This window comes from Mustela nigripes, chromosome 9 (genome assembly GCF_022355385.1).
Source record: "Mustela nigripes isolate SB6536 chromosome 9, MUSNIG.SB6536, whole genome shotgun sequence".
Classification (NCBI taxonomy): domain Eukaryota; kingdom Metazoa; phylum Chordata; class Mammalia; order Carnivora; family Mustelidae; genus Mustela; species Mustela nigripes.
The window spans coordinates 76173986-76192595 of record NC_081565.1 but is presented as its reverse complement, the minus strand read 5'-3'; the positions used below and the strand labels follow the sequence as shown (position 1 = coordinate 76192595).

Here is an 18610-nt window from a genome sequence, read left to right as displayed (position 1 = left end):
CTTGCTGCTCCCAGGTGCATAACCGGTCACGGCACTCCAACAGTCTCAGAGTTAGTTTATCAGCACTATAAATAACTGAGGGCCTCTTCCCCAGAGATATGGAAATCCCATGGAAGAAAGAGAAAGCAGCATTAGTCCACTCCAACAAGGTGACCTGCCAAACGTTCTAGTGCTAAGTGCATCAAAAGAAAGTTCCAGGGCAATCCATTGCTACCCACTCCGCATACCCTAGAAACCACAGATTCCGGGCAGTAGCCGAACCCAGCTGCAAGCAGATTCCATCACCCTCATCAAATTACAGGATGCATCCCATTATGGAGTTTGCATGAAAACTTCTGGGTTTTTGTTTGTTTTCATTTAATTGTGATAAAATGCACATAATATAGAATTTGCCTTCTTCACTATTTTTTTAATATTTATTTATTTGTCAGAGAGAGAACACAAGCCAGGTGGAGCAGCAGGCAGAGGGAGAAGCAGACTCCCCTGTAAGCAGGGATTCCAAAGCGGGACTTGATCCTGGGACCCCAGGATTGTGACCAGAGCCCAAATGCAGATGCTTAACTGACTGAGCCACCCAAGTGCCCCCCCATCTTAACTATTTTTAAGAGTCCAGGTTAGGGGCGCCTGGGTGGCTCAGTGGGTTAAGCCGCTGCCTTCGATTCAGGTCATGATCTCAGGTCCTGGGATCGAGTCCCGCATCGGGCTCTCTGTTCCACGGGAAGCCTGCTTCCCCTCTCTCTCTTCTTGCCTCTCTGCCTACTTGTGATCTCTCTCTGTCAAATAAATAAAAAAAAAAAAAAAAAAAAAAAGAGTCCAGGTTAGTACTGTTAAATATATTCACATATTTGTGCAACCAATCCCCAAAACTTTTCATCCTGCAACACTGCAACTCTACACTCATTAAATAACACCTCATTTCCCTCTCTCCCAGCTTTTGATGACCTTCATTCTACTTTTTCTTTCTATGAATTGGACTACTTTATATACCTCATATAAAGTGAAATCATACAATATTTGTCTTTTGATGAGTGCCTCTTTTACTTAGCATAACATCTTCAAGGTTCATCCATGTTGTATCATGTGTCGGAATTTCTTTCCTCTTTAAGGCTAAATATTCCACTGCGTGTGCGTGTGTGTGTATGCGCGTGTAAACACACCACATTGTGTTTATCCATTCAGAAAATCTATTTCTGGGATGTTGGTGCTCTAGTGACACACAGCTATGCAGTTCAATTTGTAACGGTCATGATTTTATACCGAGAAAGGAAAAGAGAGACAGACAGAGAGACCCTGGATTGTGTGAAGTTTGTATTCCAAGAGAAGAAAAAGCAGCTAACCAAAGCAGCAGTAAAGCTCAGGTCCAGCATCGAGAAGCAGCACACCATTCCCCCCCCCAGCTCAAAAAGAAGTTTTGTTCGCTGTCTATTCCCAAGTTCTGGAATAGGTCTCAGCACACAGTTGGCACTTATAAATTCATAAATATCTGTTGACTGAATGAATCCAAAGAGTGATTAAATGCTTCAAATCCAACCGTTTGAATACCTCTGGATTGGAGAGAGATATAAAGATGAGAGAGAGAAAGGGAACTTTCTGTTTGAATTTCTATTAACACTTGAAAGGTTTACCACAAGAAATTATTTTTGCATTATTAGCAGAACTTTAAAGGAAAAAAGTCTAAGTGGATAATTTGTCATAACAATACACCAATTCAATGTACCTGACATGTACCCTTTCTCAGAAAGCTACTGGAAAAAGTGCTCCACCAAAATGATGGGGGGGAAAAAGTAACAAGGACATGGGATATAAGAAACAGGAACCAGCATAAGAGGAAAAGGGAATCTGCATTTGTGCATCCAACATCAAGACTGGAAAGGTCTGGACAGGCGAAGCAAGTCAGAAAGCTGTACTCAAGATCAAGTTGGTTAAAACAGATATTACATGAGATCATCTTGAGAGGAGATATAGGCAAAGAACTTTTTAGTTATATCAGTGAAAACACCATAGAAAATTCTGGAAACACGCAAAGACCACTCTGTGTTTCTATCTAAAGATAGAAAGGGGGAGTAATCATAAACTACTTAACTTAGCTTTTAATACTGTGTCTGTGTGTGTAGGAAAGCATAATAATGTGGACCAGACTAAATATTGACCTAACTAAAAATCATGGACAGCTGTATTCTGTAGATGTTATGAACAGGAAGGACCATGTGAATGGTATATGCAGGAATGCAAAAGAAATCTAAATCCTTATATTCCATCTGGAAAGTATTCCAATGACTACACCTGAAAAATCAAGGAGCCACATAAGTATTATCCAGAGGCATGAACAAGCATCAACAAGCTAAAAGAGATGAACATGACTGCAGTTTCAGAAAAGCAGGAAATGATGGAGGGTTCTGCTGTTTTTAGTAACGAACTTTATGGAATTATTAGACTCTGAACTACATATACAACTTCAATAAAACTAAGAAGTTTAAAAAAAAAAAAAAGCCACAACTGAGACCCACTTTGGAATATCTTACCTAACAAGATTTTTTTTTAATACGAAATAGTTGCCATGTAGATTTCTGATGGGACACGAAAAAATAATGGTAACAGATACAGGGCGCATGGACATTTGGGAGTTCCAACACTGGATGAGTCTACAGAAGTGTAATGAAAGTCACTCTCAGATTGGCTCTTCAGCCTATCCTCAACACCCATGATCAAAAAATCCAGCAACAGGGACGCCTGGGTGGCTCAGTTGGTTAAGTCGCTGCCTTTGGCTCAGGTCACGATCCCAGCATCCTGGGATCGAGTCCCATATTGGGGTCCTTGCTTGGCAGGGAACCTGCTTCTTCCTCTGCCTCTGCCTGCCTCTCCTCCTACTTGTGATCTCTCTTTCTCTCTCTGACAAATAAAATCTTAAAAAAAAAAAAAATCCAGTGACATATTTCAGGTCCTTGAGAGTTTTGGCACAGATGTCTTGCCAAAAACATGAGCCACGATATAAAACTGCAAATAGTCAAGATAAGACCCAAATGTGTGGCAAATCGCCAGTGTGCTGTATGGGGTCTTTTCCTTCTCCTCCAGGGTACAATGAACTCAAAGTGCTATTCATACCCTTTGTATCAAGGCAAGTTTAATTCCAGAGAACTGGTCCCTAATTTTGGCCCCCAAAAGGAGGCTCCTGCCGAGTGCCATGGGGAATGATTTATAATCCCTAGAAGATAGGGGCTGGTAGGGGTAGGAAGAGAAGAAACGTCCAGACTCTTCACAGTCAAACCCAGGAGTCAGTCTAATCAGAATATTTAATGCTTTACCAGCTGTGGTAGAATCCAAAGCAGATGAAACATTCACATCAAAATTCATACACCAGGGAAAAGAAACTAAAAAATTCAGCTCCCACTTTGGCAGTTACGGGTGACCCTCCTTCTCCCTAGGAACAAATGATCAAAATCCTAGGTGCGGCCAGAATACTCACATTCTTAGTGTTTTAAAGCACTGCCCTGGGTTTGCTGCTTTATTTTCCTCCTTCAGCTTCGTTTTCCTCACCTGGAAACCGGTGGGGTGGACCTCACAGGGTTATTGCCAAGGTGAGGTGTTAACCGTGACAAACTTTGGCACCCCGCTAAGTAGGTCAGGCATCATTTTCTAAGTGCCAAGCATATAGAGCATCGGATTTAATCTTCCAATTATAAATATTATCCCGCTTTCCAGATCAGGAAGAATTACACCGACTAAGTAACTTGCTCAGGATCATAGTCGGTGGTGGAGCAGGTAAGCTCGCTCAGGTGCTCTGGCTCCGCAGACAGTGCTCGGAACCAGGCTGTGCCGAAACACGGCAAATGCAGCGCGCGCCCCGAACGCCAGGCATTCACACACAGCGCGTGCCCCTCCAGAGTAGCTAAGTGAGAGCCCGGGTGAGGCTCGCTTGCCTTGTGAGACAAAGCCAGGACCAGGGTCTCCGCTCCTCATCCTAGTCCCCAGCGTCCCCAGAGGCTGGGGGCGCCCTCCCTCTCCAAGCCGCCAGAACTTCCAGTGGCGCCCCGGGCCACGAGCGGAGGGGAGCCCGTCCGCGGGTCCCGAGGCTGCGGGTCCCGAGGCTGCGGGTCCCGAGGCTCGAGCCCCGGCGGCGCGAGCCGAGGGATGAGCGGCCGGTGGGGGCCGGAGTTTACCTTGACCAGCACTCTCATCGCTCCGGGCCTCCGGCGCCGGGCGCACACCGCCGGCGCAACGCTTCTCTCGCGGCCTCCGGGGAACCGCCGCGCCCGGCTCGTCCCGATCCCCTCCGGCCAGACCGGCCCTTGCCGCTCGGGGCTGCGCCTTTTCTCCTCCCCGCGGCCGGCTCACGCCACGTCCGGTCTCCTCCGCCGCCGGTCGCGAGCGGAACCGCAGCGCTACCTCCTCTCCGGAGACCTGCCCCCACCGCGCCCAGCCGAGCCCCGGGCCCCGTTAGGTTTCCGCTGGGACACCGCCTCCGCGCTGGCCCCATTCCAGCTCCTGGAACGGGGACTGCGGGACCTGCCCTTGAGTGGGTGCCCTGCGTTCGCCGAAACCTCAGAGATGATAATCAGCTTCAGGTGGGGACCTGAGGACCGGCAGGCAGGTGTTTCGTAAGTCCTAGCTATTCTAGATCCCACTTAGATACGTGCGCGACTGGCCCCACCCACAGCCGCCCGGGGCCCCGGGTGCAGATCAGGTAAATGGCCTGAAGCCCTTTTGCCCCGCCGGGCCGGGGCCGCCCTACCCACCTGTAAGCGCTCCACAGCTGGTCGGGCTTTCATCCTTGACGGGCCGGCCTGCTAGCAAAGCCTCCTCTGAGCTTCTGACCTGTGGAGTCGGATCTGGGCTCCACCTCCACACGCTGCCTTTTACGGCCGGTGGAATGGTCAAGATACGCTTTCGCCTCCTGTACCTTCCGTGTAGGAAAGAGGTGTATTTCTAACCTGACCTAAATCAAAGTTAGGGCCAAAAAGAATGTTCAGTAACAGACATATCTGCGGTATTATTTTGTTCCCGTCGAGTCCCAGTGGTAGGGGGAGGACATGAAAGAGTTAGCCTTACAGCCGCACTTGTACTATCTGGGAGTTACTGGGTATGTCAAGGGACCCCCTCAGCGCCTGAGTTTACTTATCTATGAGGTGGGAAGGACAGCGAATAAGCTCACCTTCCTCAGAGGTTCCACTGAACAAAAGGAATCCGTAAGCTACCATCCAAATGCTTTCCTGATTTCTGTTGTTTTCGGTGCGTTCTTCTAGCGAGGCAGCCTTGATTTAGGTTGGGTGGGTGACTCTGGGTAGATCTGGTATGTTGGCAGGTGATGCTCACTTGTAATTACAATGCTAGTTGTAATTAACTGGTGCTGTAATTAACAATGCTTGCCCTTTATCCCAGATGACTGACTTCAGATGGGGGGCATCTACCCTTTTACTCCATTCTGAGTTTCTGCCCAGTGAGCTCACATTTGCAGACATGGTTAACAGGTTTCCCCCCATTTCTCAGCCTGCTTTTAACCAACATTTTTTAGAAAACTTAAACATCTCCTATGTGCCGTAACATTTTGTTTTCCTATTAACCCATTCACTCTTTCCTTGACCCATCTCCTTCAAAATGGTAATGATCTATAGGGTGTTATCAGGTTCAGAAGCCCGTCCGGCCTGTTAGGTCTCTCACAGTGCTAGACCCTGGGAGCGCTCAGAAATCTGCAGACCCACTAAGAAGACTGGACATTTAAGACCCAAGATTCTTAAGATCTTGGTGCACTGGGATCACTAACTTCTAGTTTAATGTCTTTAGTAAATGTACATGTTACTATGATTACATGTTCTTTTCTGATCAAGCTGCAAGGCACAAAGTCCAAACTACCAGGGCGATTCCAGGATACACCACGGCCATCCCAGGGCTTAAGGCATCTGCTGTACTTGACGACAAGCTGCCCCGGGTTCCCAAGCTGTTACCAGCAGCACCTGAGGAATCTGTTAAAACCACAGATTCCCTGGGGGCTTAAGTGGGTAGGAGAAGAATCAATGAAACAAGATGGGATTGGGAGGGAGACAAACCATAAGTGACTCTTAATCTCACAAAACAAACTGAGGGTTGCTGGGGGGAGGGGGGTTGGGAGAAGGGGGGGGGGGGGATGGACACTGGGGGGAGGGTATGTGCTTTGGTGAGTGCTGTGAAGTGTGTAAACCTGGCGATTCACAGACCTGTACCCCTGGGGATAAAAATATATGTTTATAAAAAATTTAAAAAAACACACACACACACAGATTCCCAAGGCCCCACCCACCCCTCCCAGACTACTGGTTTTGGAATCTCTGGGGTAGGGCCCAGGAATGTGCATCTTTCACAGGTGCCTCAATCGATTTAAAGGCTTTTATCTATAGAAGTCTTAAGACCACGAACATACTGATGCCCAAAAACTAGCTCTGAAATTTAAACTTTAGAATGGTCATTAGTAATCTAGTGTGACTTGACTCAGGCCAAAAAAATATTTCCTGAACACAGACTGTTTGTCAGGTATCCTGCTGGGTGCTGGGAAAACAAAGATGAATAAGACATTGTCCAGTCTACAAGGAGTTTGAGTTTGTAGGAGGAGGAACAATCAAAAATGAAACAGTACCTGGGGCACCATTGGTAACCCTAGTCAATAGAAACAGTGCTATATTTTCTCATTCGTGGCCCTCCCGTATCCCTTTCTTCCTCTTCCCAGTCTTAACTCCTATGTCGTCTTCTCTGTCGGACCTCCCTTTTTATCCCAGGCATTGTAAACGTTTGTTTCCAGACCCAATATGGTTTTAAGATACTGTTCCAACTTTTAAAGTCAGTCTAATGATTTCAAAATGGAAAGGAACAGCTGATTTTTCAGTAGAGAAAAATGGGTATGACAACATTTTTTAATGTGTCAAGATCTTAACGAGTCCCAGTAACTGGAGCCCACTAAGGGGCAGTTTATATATAGATAGATAGATAGATATAGATATAGATATAGATATAGATATATATGTATTATATGTGTATATATATATATGTATATATATGCATTCTTCTCTTGAAGAAATTTGTTTCAGCTTGGACTTGGTTTTGATTGGGTTTCTTTGGACAGGAGTGAGGGTCATTGGGATTTCTGCATAGTAATACTTCCCATCCCCTCTGGACAGTGCAGCAGGAAAAATGAGGGGGAAAAAAAAAAAAAAAAAAAAGCTCTGTTCCTTTGCACCAAGAAGAAGAAAAAGCACCACAGGGAATCTCTGGCATCAAGGGTGTGTTATCATCTTTGGTTTGTGGTCGTTCACCCCTTTCCTCTTTGAGTCATAAAGGAAACAGAACAAATGCAAGTTATTCTGAATGGGGTGGTGGCAAATATGGTAAGCTACAGTGGGTTCCACAGTGGGGAAAGTTTAAAGGTCTGGGTAATTTACTGAAGAAGTCCAGTGAGGGTGTATCACCAGCAATGAGGGATGCCATCCAGTCCTCCCAGTCCATTCCTGTGTAACTGTTTCTGTTTTTAGACTTCCCTATTCAAGCCAAGGGGTTGAGTTTGAATTTCATGCATTTGTGTGCGCAAACAAGCTACAAACCAAATTTCCTTCTGAAAGGAAGCGATCTGTTTTCTTCTGCTCACTGAATAAATTTCTCTCCTATTCAGTTCTTCTAAAGGGAATCTGCTTCCAATTAGGTTCTCTATTTGCTGTGAAAATGGTTTATTCCTCCTGTTATGTAAGCAAAGATTAGAACAGTGATGGCTGGCAAGGTGGAAGTATTGGAACTTTCACATACTTTTGGTGACAGTTTAAAACGATACCCTTTGGAAGGTGTTCCAGATTCAAGGCATGCCCTTTCTTGTCACAGTGCCAATCCCAGAACTTCGTACATCAGAAATACACAAAGATATGTCAGTACGGATACGTGTAGTAGCACTTTCTGTAATGGAGAGGAATCCCTAATAACGCACACTGCCACCGGTGAATGTTAACATAAGTCAACTCTGGTGTGTGCAGGCCGTGCAGCACATGTGGCTTTCAGAAGAATGACCTAGATCTAAAGGTACATAGATAGGGAAAGGGAAAACAGCAACTAGTCAAAGCAAATATCATTTCATTTTTTTAAGAGTTATATGTGTAGGTTGGAATATTCACAGGAAAGTTCTAGAACAATATATACCAAGCTGCTAAGAAGGGAAGACATATTTCTACTAAAAAAATATTCATTGCTTATCTGAAATTCGAATTTAACCAGACATCCTGCCCCACAAGGTTCCGCCAAGCCTGCTTTGGTAGCTTTAGGCAGCTATGGGGGCTGTTTCAAGAGTGCCTTATAGTGACACCAAACTTAAGCTCCATTAGGACGGGTACCTTCACGTTCAATGTTGAATGATTCTTGAAGAGAAGGAAAGAAGGGTCTTAAAACTGATTGAGCACCTATAACGAGATGCCAGGCCAGCGGGTAGATACCGTCTTCTTCAGCTTCTTTAATACAAACATAGTGTATACTATTCTTTGTTCAATGACCACAAATGCCCCCCATCCCAGCACACACCTCTTTGCAATGGGACTTTGCAACAGCCTCCCCATGCCCCATGAAGAGGTCCAGTCTCTTCTCCACAGCCCTAAATCTGAAGCAGACTTGTGGCCAATAAAATATGGCCAAAGTGCCAAAGTTCCTGAGTCTAGGCCTCAAGTGGCCCTGAACTTTCGGCCTTCCCCTCGTGCAACACTATGCTAGACCACGTGGAGGTGCCAGCCCTCAAAAGTACGCAGACAACCCTCAGAATCCTGAAGCATAATCAACCAATGTTATTTGAAGCTACTCAATTTGGAGGTTAACTTGATCTGAAGCAATACAGAACTCAGTTTCTTTTCTCATTGTTTTCCTCAGTTTTTTTCCTCATGAAATCTCTGCTTTAAATTTCTGAATCTCTGAGGATTCATTGAAGGTCAGCAAGCTTCTTTGGGAGTCTCACCAGTTTCTCAACTTGTAAGGTGTGAAGCCAATGAAAATTTAAACACAGGTCTACGTGGCTGTAAAAGTCCATAGTATTTTGTTTTGTTTTTATACACACCTTGAACATAATGAGCATTCATTACAATTTAGTTGGGTAACTAACTGAATGAATCAGAAGTCGGTTTTTATTACCTGCATATATTAGAATTAAGAATATATCTATTTGACAGGAAATGTCTACTATGACTAAAAATTTTAACCTTTAGATTTTTTTTTTTTTTAACTGTGGGGAAGCAGGGAGAGAACAAAAAACACTACTCAACCTATTATTGTTGTCCCTGAAAGGTGAACCATAGTTGTTCATCCATGGAACAAGTTCTCTAGTAGCTTAAGAAGTTTTGTTATTCCATTTTAGTTGAGAAAACTGAAGGACAAAAAAAAATAATAATAATACATGGCTTAACTAGAAGAAACCAACTAATTAAACCCTCCACACCTATCTCATTTATCCAGCACTGTTTTTTCCTTTAACTTATTTTTAAATGACTAGAACCTCAGAGAGTTACAAAAAGCACATATAGGATCCCTTGAACTAAAATGAGGGGCTTTTGAAAGCATTTTAAATTGACAATATTTTAAGTATTCCTTCTGCAGTATTGTTTACATTATCAATGGGTGCCATGAATAAAGGAGGGAAGACATTACTACTTATTGGGCACTCACTGTGGGCTAGGTACTTTGATACACACCTTATGTTTTAAATTTTTATTTACTTATTTATTTTACAGGGGGAGAGGAGGAGGGGAGGGGCAGAGGGAGAGAGAGAGAGAGAGAATCCCAAGCAGGCTCCACACTCAGCCTGGAGCCCAATGCAGGACTTGATCTCACCACCCTGAGATAATGACCTGAGCCAAAATCAAGAGTTGGGTGGTTAAGAGACTGAGCCACCCAGGCCTATGCCTTATTTTTATTTAACACATTATTAACCACCATTTTATATAATAATGGGGTTTCCAAAAAGTCAACACTTGTCCAGAGAAAGTAAAACTGAAATTCCAAAACAGTTTGTCTGACTCCAAGGCCCATGGTGTTTCCATCCTATTAGAGTTCCTACCCAGAATAATCTCAACTTCTATTTACTACTGAGGTTTCATTTTGCTTTTGTTTTAATGTTACTTCAATGAAAGTATTTATAAACTCTGAGCAAAGAATCATTTTTTTCCAACTAACTTTCAGTATGGTAGCAGATCCACACAGCAAAGGAAACCTCAGGCATCCAGGACTGATGAGATCTTTAGATTATGTCCTTCTCTAAACAAATTGAGTGTGATTTACGTAATGGTAAAGATGCCCAAGCATTGCAGTAATATCCTTGAAGGTATAATAATTCAAACCTTTTTGAGACCAGGTCATTATGTCTAGATATTAAGTCTGGAGTCACTATAATCCAACCACGAAATTTATCTGGCCATCTTAAGTAAATCAATCCTGAGGGTCGGCTGGTCTCTCCATGTGGTCTTTCTTCCGATGGTGGCCTAGGGTATCCTGACGTGAGGGACTGGCTGAAGCTCTGGGCCCACTGAAGGCCTACACTTGGGAACTTCACAGCTCTGGCAAAATGGAGATTGTTTTACTCACCTAAGAGTAAAATGTGGTCATAAAAGGCTTTACAATCTTGTGACCCATGAAGATCATATCTAGAACTCTCACCTCCCCCAAAAAATCTTACATATGATGCTAATTTGAATAAGATATTTATATCAAAACTATACAGTATGTTAGAAATTAGCTGAAAGTCTATTATTAGAGGAGTGATTAAATTACTAGATGTGTAATTATGTGGCTGTTGAAAACTGCTAATAATGAAGATTCTAAAAGAAGGCCAAAAAGGGAGCTAGAATAGAGTATATATTATGTTGAGTACAACTGTGTAAAAAAATTATGTAGAAAAAATTTGGAAATGTCTCCTTTTTGTTTTTCCAAGTATCCTGTACTGTGGTCTTATTATTTTTACAAATTTTAAAATTAATTAAAAGTGAAAAACTCACATATCTTGGAATGACTCATGGGATTACCTAAAATTTTATGCTTTTTTATAGCATTTTATACTTTTTCTGATCATTCATTCTCCCTTGTGAATAAAATATGAATTTCACTCATATCCCAGACCATTTGAGCCTAAAGTTCAGTACCAGTGCTATTATTTTTGTTTTATGGTTCATGTATTACACTCCATAGCCCGGTGCTTCTCAACCACACAGGCTAGGATAATTTTGTTCTGGCTATAGCCATTCAATCAGACAACCCTGATGCCAATTTCTTCTTTGCCAAAGAAATGTGTGCACCACTATTTCATCAATACTTACGGAGTTAGAGGTAAATGATGAAAGTGCAACAACATAAGAATGAAAACATTTCTATGTGAATTTCAGCAGGAATCCACATATTGTCATAGTTCATGAAGTTTCCCATTGGCCTTTTATAATAATGACACAGACAACAGCTTACACTTCGCAAGAACATGAAGGTCTGATATTTCTTTAAGCCCCTAATACCTACACCAAGCAATGTGTATATTCCTCTCCCTGACTTTTTGTCTACATACAACTTTGCAGGTATAACCGCTCAACTTTTTATGTTATTTCTTGAATGTGCCCCCAAATTTTTGTCGCTATAGACACTTTGAACTAACTCAAGATGGTTCCTTCACAGAGCTCAGAATTCATCACACATTCCTTACTCTGTGAACCATAAAGTCCCTGTGGGGACAGGAGAAGGGTAAAATAGCTTTAATTTCATTAGTAAATGAAATCAGGTTTCACAGCAGAGAATTATCAATTACTGTGCTAAAATGTGGCCAGCCTGTTTGTTGTACCTCCCGGATATGGCATCCCATGACTCAGTATGCTCTAGTCAACTGTCACTTGAGGATCCCTCCATCACCAGCATCCAATCTTTATTACCTATCTGGAAAGAAGACTTAGAACACAAATAACTCCTCAAAGTAAAAGTCTCTATCTCTCTCATGATCCTTCATTTTGTTTATTACCTCCCCTCAAAACTTATTAAAACCTAAATTTGGGGCACCTGGGTGGCTCATAAACCTCTGCCTTCAGCTGAGGTCATGATCTCAGGGACCTGGGATCAAGTCCCGCATTGGGCTCTCTGCTCAGCTGGGAGCCTGCTTCCCGCAAACCACCCCCCCTCGCCCCCGCCTCCTGCCTCTCTGCCTACTTGTGACCTCTGTCTGTCAAGTAAATAAATAAAATCTTTAAAAAAATAAAAAATAAACTAAAAAAATTTTTAAAAACCACCTAGATTTGCCTCCTGATCATGATATGTACCAGGAAGCTAGTGTCCACCAACTATCCACATGTTAACTTCACTACACCATGGTGCTCTCGCCAATTTTCTACCATCCTTCCTGTTATTTGTTGAAATTGTAACCCTCGCAGAAAGGTATGTTGGCATCCTAACCCCCAGTACCTCAGAATTTGACATTACTTGGCGACAGGATTTTTACAGAGGTAACAAGCTAAAATGAGGCCGTTAAATTGGACTCTAACCCAGTATGACTTGTGTCGCTATGCAAAGGGAAAACGTGGACATGTGCACAGACGTGCGGAGAGGGGAGATGATATGAAGACACAGGGAGAAGACAACCTCCGACAAGCCAAGGAGAAGGACCTGGAATAGAACCTTCCCTCACAGCTCTCAGAAGGACCAACGCTGCTGACACCTCAATGTTCAACTTCTGACTTCCAGAACCACAAGACAATAAAATTTCCACCCTGCAGGCCATCCATTTATGGCAGCCATGCAAACTAATACACTTTTCCACCATTTGGATTCATGACGATTCTCTCTAAATCTGGCCTTTTAATGAGGGGCATCATAACTCCTTGTTGCCCTAAAAGAGACCCAGATAATACCTCTTACACAAGCATAAATATGAATAGCACCCTTTTTTATTCTCAAAATGGTCCATGTTTATGTACTCATTCTACCTACACCCCACAGTTCTTCCTACACCCCCCTTCCCTTCAGCCAAGAGGTTCTTTCCAATCGCTTTGGCCTCTGAATATTACAGACTCCCCCCTTGGTGCAATGACAAAAGGGGTATTCATTCAACAGCTTTCACCACCTTTTGTTTTGACTATACCGTTGTACCTTGTATAGACAGGAACCACTTCTTTCTCTTTGTATCACCAAGCCTTTACGTGGCCCAGTGTGCAAGAAATGCTTACTCAATCCAACTAAGTGTAAATAAGAGCTTTATTACCTATAACTCTTTAGTAAAGTATCATGCTTGCTCCAAACTACACTCTCTTACTTTAAAAGTCATCAGGACACAGATGTAAATTGCTGAGTATATTTTATGCGGTTCAGGAATTCTCACTAAAAAAGTATGAAGAACAAAGCAAGTGAAACATTTAACTTTTTATGGCATTAGTATGCTTAGACCAGCATGACTGTATCTACAGAGAAAAACCAGACTTGCGCAACGGTGAGTATCATATTTCAATAAAATGCTTTATGAAGTTGTACTAGCATAATGGAAATTAAAAAACACAAACGGAGAGTAAGATTACTGCAAATAATGTACCTCATCAGTAAAATGAGCAGAGATTAGAAGACACATACTTTCCTGTGGGCTGTAAACTATATGGAAAGGGACTGACAGGGGTACCTGGGTGGCTCAATTGATTGTCTGCCTTGGGCTCAGGCCATGATCCTGGCAACCAGGGATCAGGGGAGTCTGTTCCCTTCTCTTGAGCTCTCGCTTACACATACTCTCTCCCTCTCAAATAAATAAAAGAAAATAAAAAGGGACTGAAATAAGTATTTATAGACTTAAACATCCCCTCCAGGACTCCTAATGATAGAAAACCATCTGAGGGCTGATGGAGGAAGCTGGGTAAGGGATGGGTTAAGTAGGTGATCTAGGTGCATTAAGGAGTGCCCTCCCCCACTGGGGGCGCCTGGGTGGTTCAGTGGGTTAAAGCCTCTGCTTTTGGCTCAGGTCATGATCCCAGGGTCCTGGAATAGAGCCCCATATCGGGAATCTCTGCTCAGTGGGGAGTCTGCTTCCTCCTCTCTCTCTGCCTGACTCTCTGCCTACTTGTGATCTCTGTCAAATAAATAAATAAAATCTTAAAAAAAAAAAAAAGTGTACCCACTAAAAACAGCATAGCACTTTATGTTAACTAGAAATTAAATAAAAATTTGAAAAGAAAAAGAAAATTAAAATCTAGATAATATAGAAAAGGATCTATAGTCATGAGCATGGAACCAAACCAGTAACAGGACAACCCAAGAAAACGAAAGCTCTCGGGGGTGGCTATGACCCAGAGAGTGTCTGGACCGGCTCTTCTCTTCCCCTGGCTGAGCACGAACACTTAGGGCTAGCAGGTTCCCTATAAGAACTGAAAGACCACAGTGTTTGTCACTGCCTTAATGGAAGTGCAAGGTTTCCAGAGTAACTTCTGGAATGATGTTGTGAAGGGTTTAAAGGACTTGTGACCCAGAAAGAATTGGCTTCCTTTTTTGACTCTGGTAGGCCTCTGTCCGCAGGTGCCATGGAGCCTTCATATTTCATCAGGAAAACCAAAGAGAGGGCGGCCTCTGTTCTTTGTCTGCGTAGACACTTCTCCTCTGAAGTTCTGAACTGTGTATGTGCTGCGTGTTTCCAGACCTCCTACCGGAAGCTGCTGGAGCTGGAAAGGGCTTCACCTCTGCCTTAAGGAGCACACTGTCCAGGGTCCCCTCATCTCCTAGCCGTGCTAGAAACCGCGTCACAAACCTGCATGCACCTTTCACCCCAGAAGCACTCTGATTTTTCTGATTATAAAGGGAGTAAGGGTTCGTTGTAGAGAATTCGGAGGATTCAGGAAGATACACGGGGGACAGAAAGCGAGAATACGAAGAAGGAATCCCTGCTAATTCCTGCTCTCAGATATTCCTTCTAGAAGCTCTCTTTTCTCTTTTCAGTATCTCTCTGCCTCGTTCTCCTCATCAGCTCCCTGTCTTGCACTTCCTATTTCTTATGGAACTGATGGCTAAGTGGGTTGGTACTTGAATTACAAAAGATTTTATCTGGGGTGATTAAAAAAGTCAATAAAAGGGCTTTCCCTTTAACATTACCCACTGTACACAGTGGCACTTTGTAGCAATAGAATGGGACGTGTTAAGACAGGAGTCCATCTGACACAGCAGAGAAGCCTTCTCCCTAACTCCCAGAAGCCCCACACTGCCACCACGGACGGCAATGACAAGATAGTGCTCTGAAGGGCGCTTAGTTATGTTCTGAGTTAACACAGGCCTGGAGAGAGGCCGGGGGACCCATCCCCTATGCACCTCCGAATCCATGGGAAAATCAGTTCTGGGCTCCGGACCACTTCCCAACAAATGACCTCACAGAGCGAATGATTTCTGGAAGGGAGACAAGACAGCCTGTGTTTGGACCTCTGGAATAAGAACACATCGTGCTCGGGTAACATTTGTGAAGAGGAGGTAGCAAGCCAACCCTGGTGGGGAAGGAGGTGTGATTAATGGACATAGGATTCTGTGGGATGCCTACAAGTTGGAAGGAGAGAGAAAGAGGACATTTCTGGAAAGCAACTACCCTGTGAGCTTTGCTTATTCGCTTTTTTCCTTATTCCTCTTCTTTGTCTTTTGAACTTCATTTATCAAAGCTCAGTTCCACAGAAGTGTATGCATGCGAACTTGGAAAGGACGTATACATTGTCCCACAGTCCACATGCCAGATCTGATATTGTACTATAGTTATATGTAGGCTGTTACGATTAGGGGAAGCTCAGCAAAGGGTCCCTGGGACTTCTGTGTGCCACTCTTGCTACTGCCAATGAATCTATAATCATTTCAGAAGAAAAATAAAAGCTCAGTTCCAGAGCTTTCCACACAGAGTCTTACCCAACAACCAGATTCACACCACCTTCCAGCTGCTTTGGCTTACCGTCCCTTCACATAATTCCCAAACCCTTGCCTGCTTTCTAATCATCCATGCCACACTGCTTGGTATACCTGTGTACTTCTATGTGTGTTCCATGTATTAACACATGCGTGCCTCCACCGAGACAGACACACGGATTGTACAATACTCTCCTGTTCACTAGCTGTTTCATATGTGTGTGTATCGCAAATCCCAAGCAAGACTGTAAGTTCTGTCTTCGTACCTCCTTCCTTGGGATACTGGGATACTGCCCAGTGCTAAGTGCACGGTAAGTACGCAACAGATATTACCTAGGTGATTGAAAGAGGAAAAAAATATTAAAAGCAAATAGAGATATAGTTAAAATAACTCACCAAGATTTTTTTGTTTTTTAAGAAGACAATCTGATGCCCAGAAAATATTTCCTAGCCCAAGATTAGAGTTTAAAGGCATGTCTGTCTGCCCTAATCCTACTTACCACCACAAACAGGTGGTTATCAACTGAGAAGCACAAAGGTTAGTCACACGTGGGCTGTTTTGACACCTGTCATAAAATACCTCTGAGTTCATTCAGGGAAATGCTGAAGGAGCACTTTGCTAACTCTAGAATCCACCACCCTTCCCTTGGGGTGATCTTGTCTATGAAAGGGTGAGCAGGTTTGTTTAACCCGAAACCTTGAGTTTAAAAAAAAAAAAAAAAGGACACGTGCATTTTAAGTTTTACGAAAAAGGTATACCTTTAAAATCAATATGACTAGTAGCTCCACATTGAGAAACTAGGAACACAATATAAAGTAGATTCTTAGAAAAGGTACTTGCTTATTTAAACTCTATTTACAGGTCAAAATATGTTGGTTGCAGCCTGGGAAGAAGGACTGATGTTATCAGTTTTATCTAATTTGACCCTAGGGGATAGCGAATAGTCTACAAAATATTCAGTAAAATAAAGATCAGAACACATGCATGGCCTTCTACTTCTACCATTTATGCTTTTTTTTAAAGATTTTATTTATTTATTCATTCCACAAACAGAGATCATAAGTAGGCAGAGAGGCAGGCAGAGAGAGGGGGTGGGGGGAAGCAGGCTCCCCGCTGAGCAGAGAGCCCGATGCGGGGCTCGATCCCAGGACCCTGCGATCATGACCTGAGCCAAAGGCAGAGGCTTAACCCACTGAGCCACCCAGGTGCCCCCCCCATTTATACTTTTAAAACGAGAGGGAATTATACATATTACATATGTTCATACACACACACACACACACACACACACACATACATATATAACAAGCACGCATGTGTGTGTGAGATTTTATATGCATGAGATCTCTCTGGATAGATAGACAAGAAGCAGGTGACTGTGGCTACCTCTAGGGGAAAAGAAATTCAAAGACTGAGGTTGGGGAGGAGAAAAACTTTACTTTATAGATCTTTTCACTATTTGAATATTTTACTAGGGTCACACATTATCTTCAGAAACTTTTAAAAATCTTTTTATCATAAGATAAAACACAGATAAAGGACATCATATAAAACAAATTAATACAGGGGCACCTGGGTGGCTCAGTGGGTTAAGCCTCTCCCTTCGGCTCAGGTCATGATCTCAGGGTCCTGGGATTGAGTCCCGCATCGGGCTCTCTGCTCAGCGGGGAGCCTGCTTCCTCCTCTCTCTCTCTCTCTGCCTGCCTCTCTGCCTACTTGTGATCTCTCTCTGACAAATAAATAAATAAAATCTTAAAAAAAAAACAAAACAAATTAATACATTAGTGAGTGATTATGAAGTAAATGCTCTGATAGTTACCTACTGGGTCAAGACATAAAAGTTTGCCAGCCACCCAGAAGCCTCTCCTCATGCCCCTTCATCACAGTCCTGTCCTCCACTCCAAAGCAACCACTGTCTTTTTTTTTTTTTAAAGATTTTATTTATTTGACAGAGAGATCACAAGCAGGCAGAGAGGCAGGCAGAGAGAGAGAGAGGAGGAAGCAGGCTCCCCGCTGAGCAGAGAGCCCGATGTGGGGCTCGATCCCAGGACCCTGAGATCATGACCTGAGCCGAAGGCAGAGGCTTAACCCACTGAGCCACCCAAGTGCCCCGTAACCACTGTCTTGACGTACATAGGAATCCCCTTCCTTCTTCCACTGTCCTGGCTTTGATAACTTCCATGCATTTCTATCTAATTTTATCAACCAAGAATGCATTCCTAGCTGCTGTCGTCTGGCCCACTTTTTTTTAAATTGTTCTTTTCGGTTGCTTGTATTTCCCTCCATCCCTTTCTTTCCTTTCACTTTTTCTGTTGAATAACCCAGGCCGCTTGGCCTGTAGAGATTTCCTCGTCTGGAGTGCGCTGATGACACACTCGCCGTATAGTTCAATGTGTTCCTCCTATTGCTTCCACGGCAAATTGACGAATGAATCCACAGGCCCGATGGGACTTAGCTTCAGTCCCTTCCGCAAGGTCGGGGTGGTCACCTGGTCTTTCATCAATGGCACATGCGTCTGGTTTTCTTTGTTCTTCATTGTCAGCAGCATTTCATGGTCACTGCCCACATTCATTCATTTACTGGGGAATTGTAATAATATGTAAAATTTCAACCCTATCATTTCATCTCTTTAGCTAAAATAATTTTTTTTAAGATTTTTAAAAAATTTATTTGACACAAAGAGATCACAAGTAAACAGAGCAGCAGGCAGAGAGAGGAGGGAAGCAGGATCCTGGCTGAGCAGAGAGCCCAATA

The 18610-nt window shown here is 43.4% G+C and overlaps 1 protein-coding gene across 4 annotated transcripts in view; it reads right to left on the bottom strand.

Annotated features, from left to right (window-relative positions):
* Nucleotides 1–18610, bottom strand: part of TRPM6 (transient receptor potential cation channel subfamily M member 6) — a 168134-nt gene that overhangs the window by 140137 nt on the left and 9387 nt on the right. For 3 of the 4 annotated variants that reach the window (XM_059411850.1, XM_059411852.1, XM_059411854.1), the window contains exon 1: nt 4158–4567. The exons of the other annotated variant lie outside the window; for it this stretch is intronic. In XM_059411850.1, the coding sequence (XP_059267833.1) occupies nt 4158–4175 (18 nt within the window). In that variant the 5' untranslated portion in view covers nt 4176–4567. Of the gene's footprint in view, nt 1–4157; nt 4568–18610 lie in introns of those variants that run through there. 4 annotated transcript variants of the gene reach the window in all.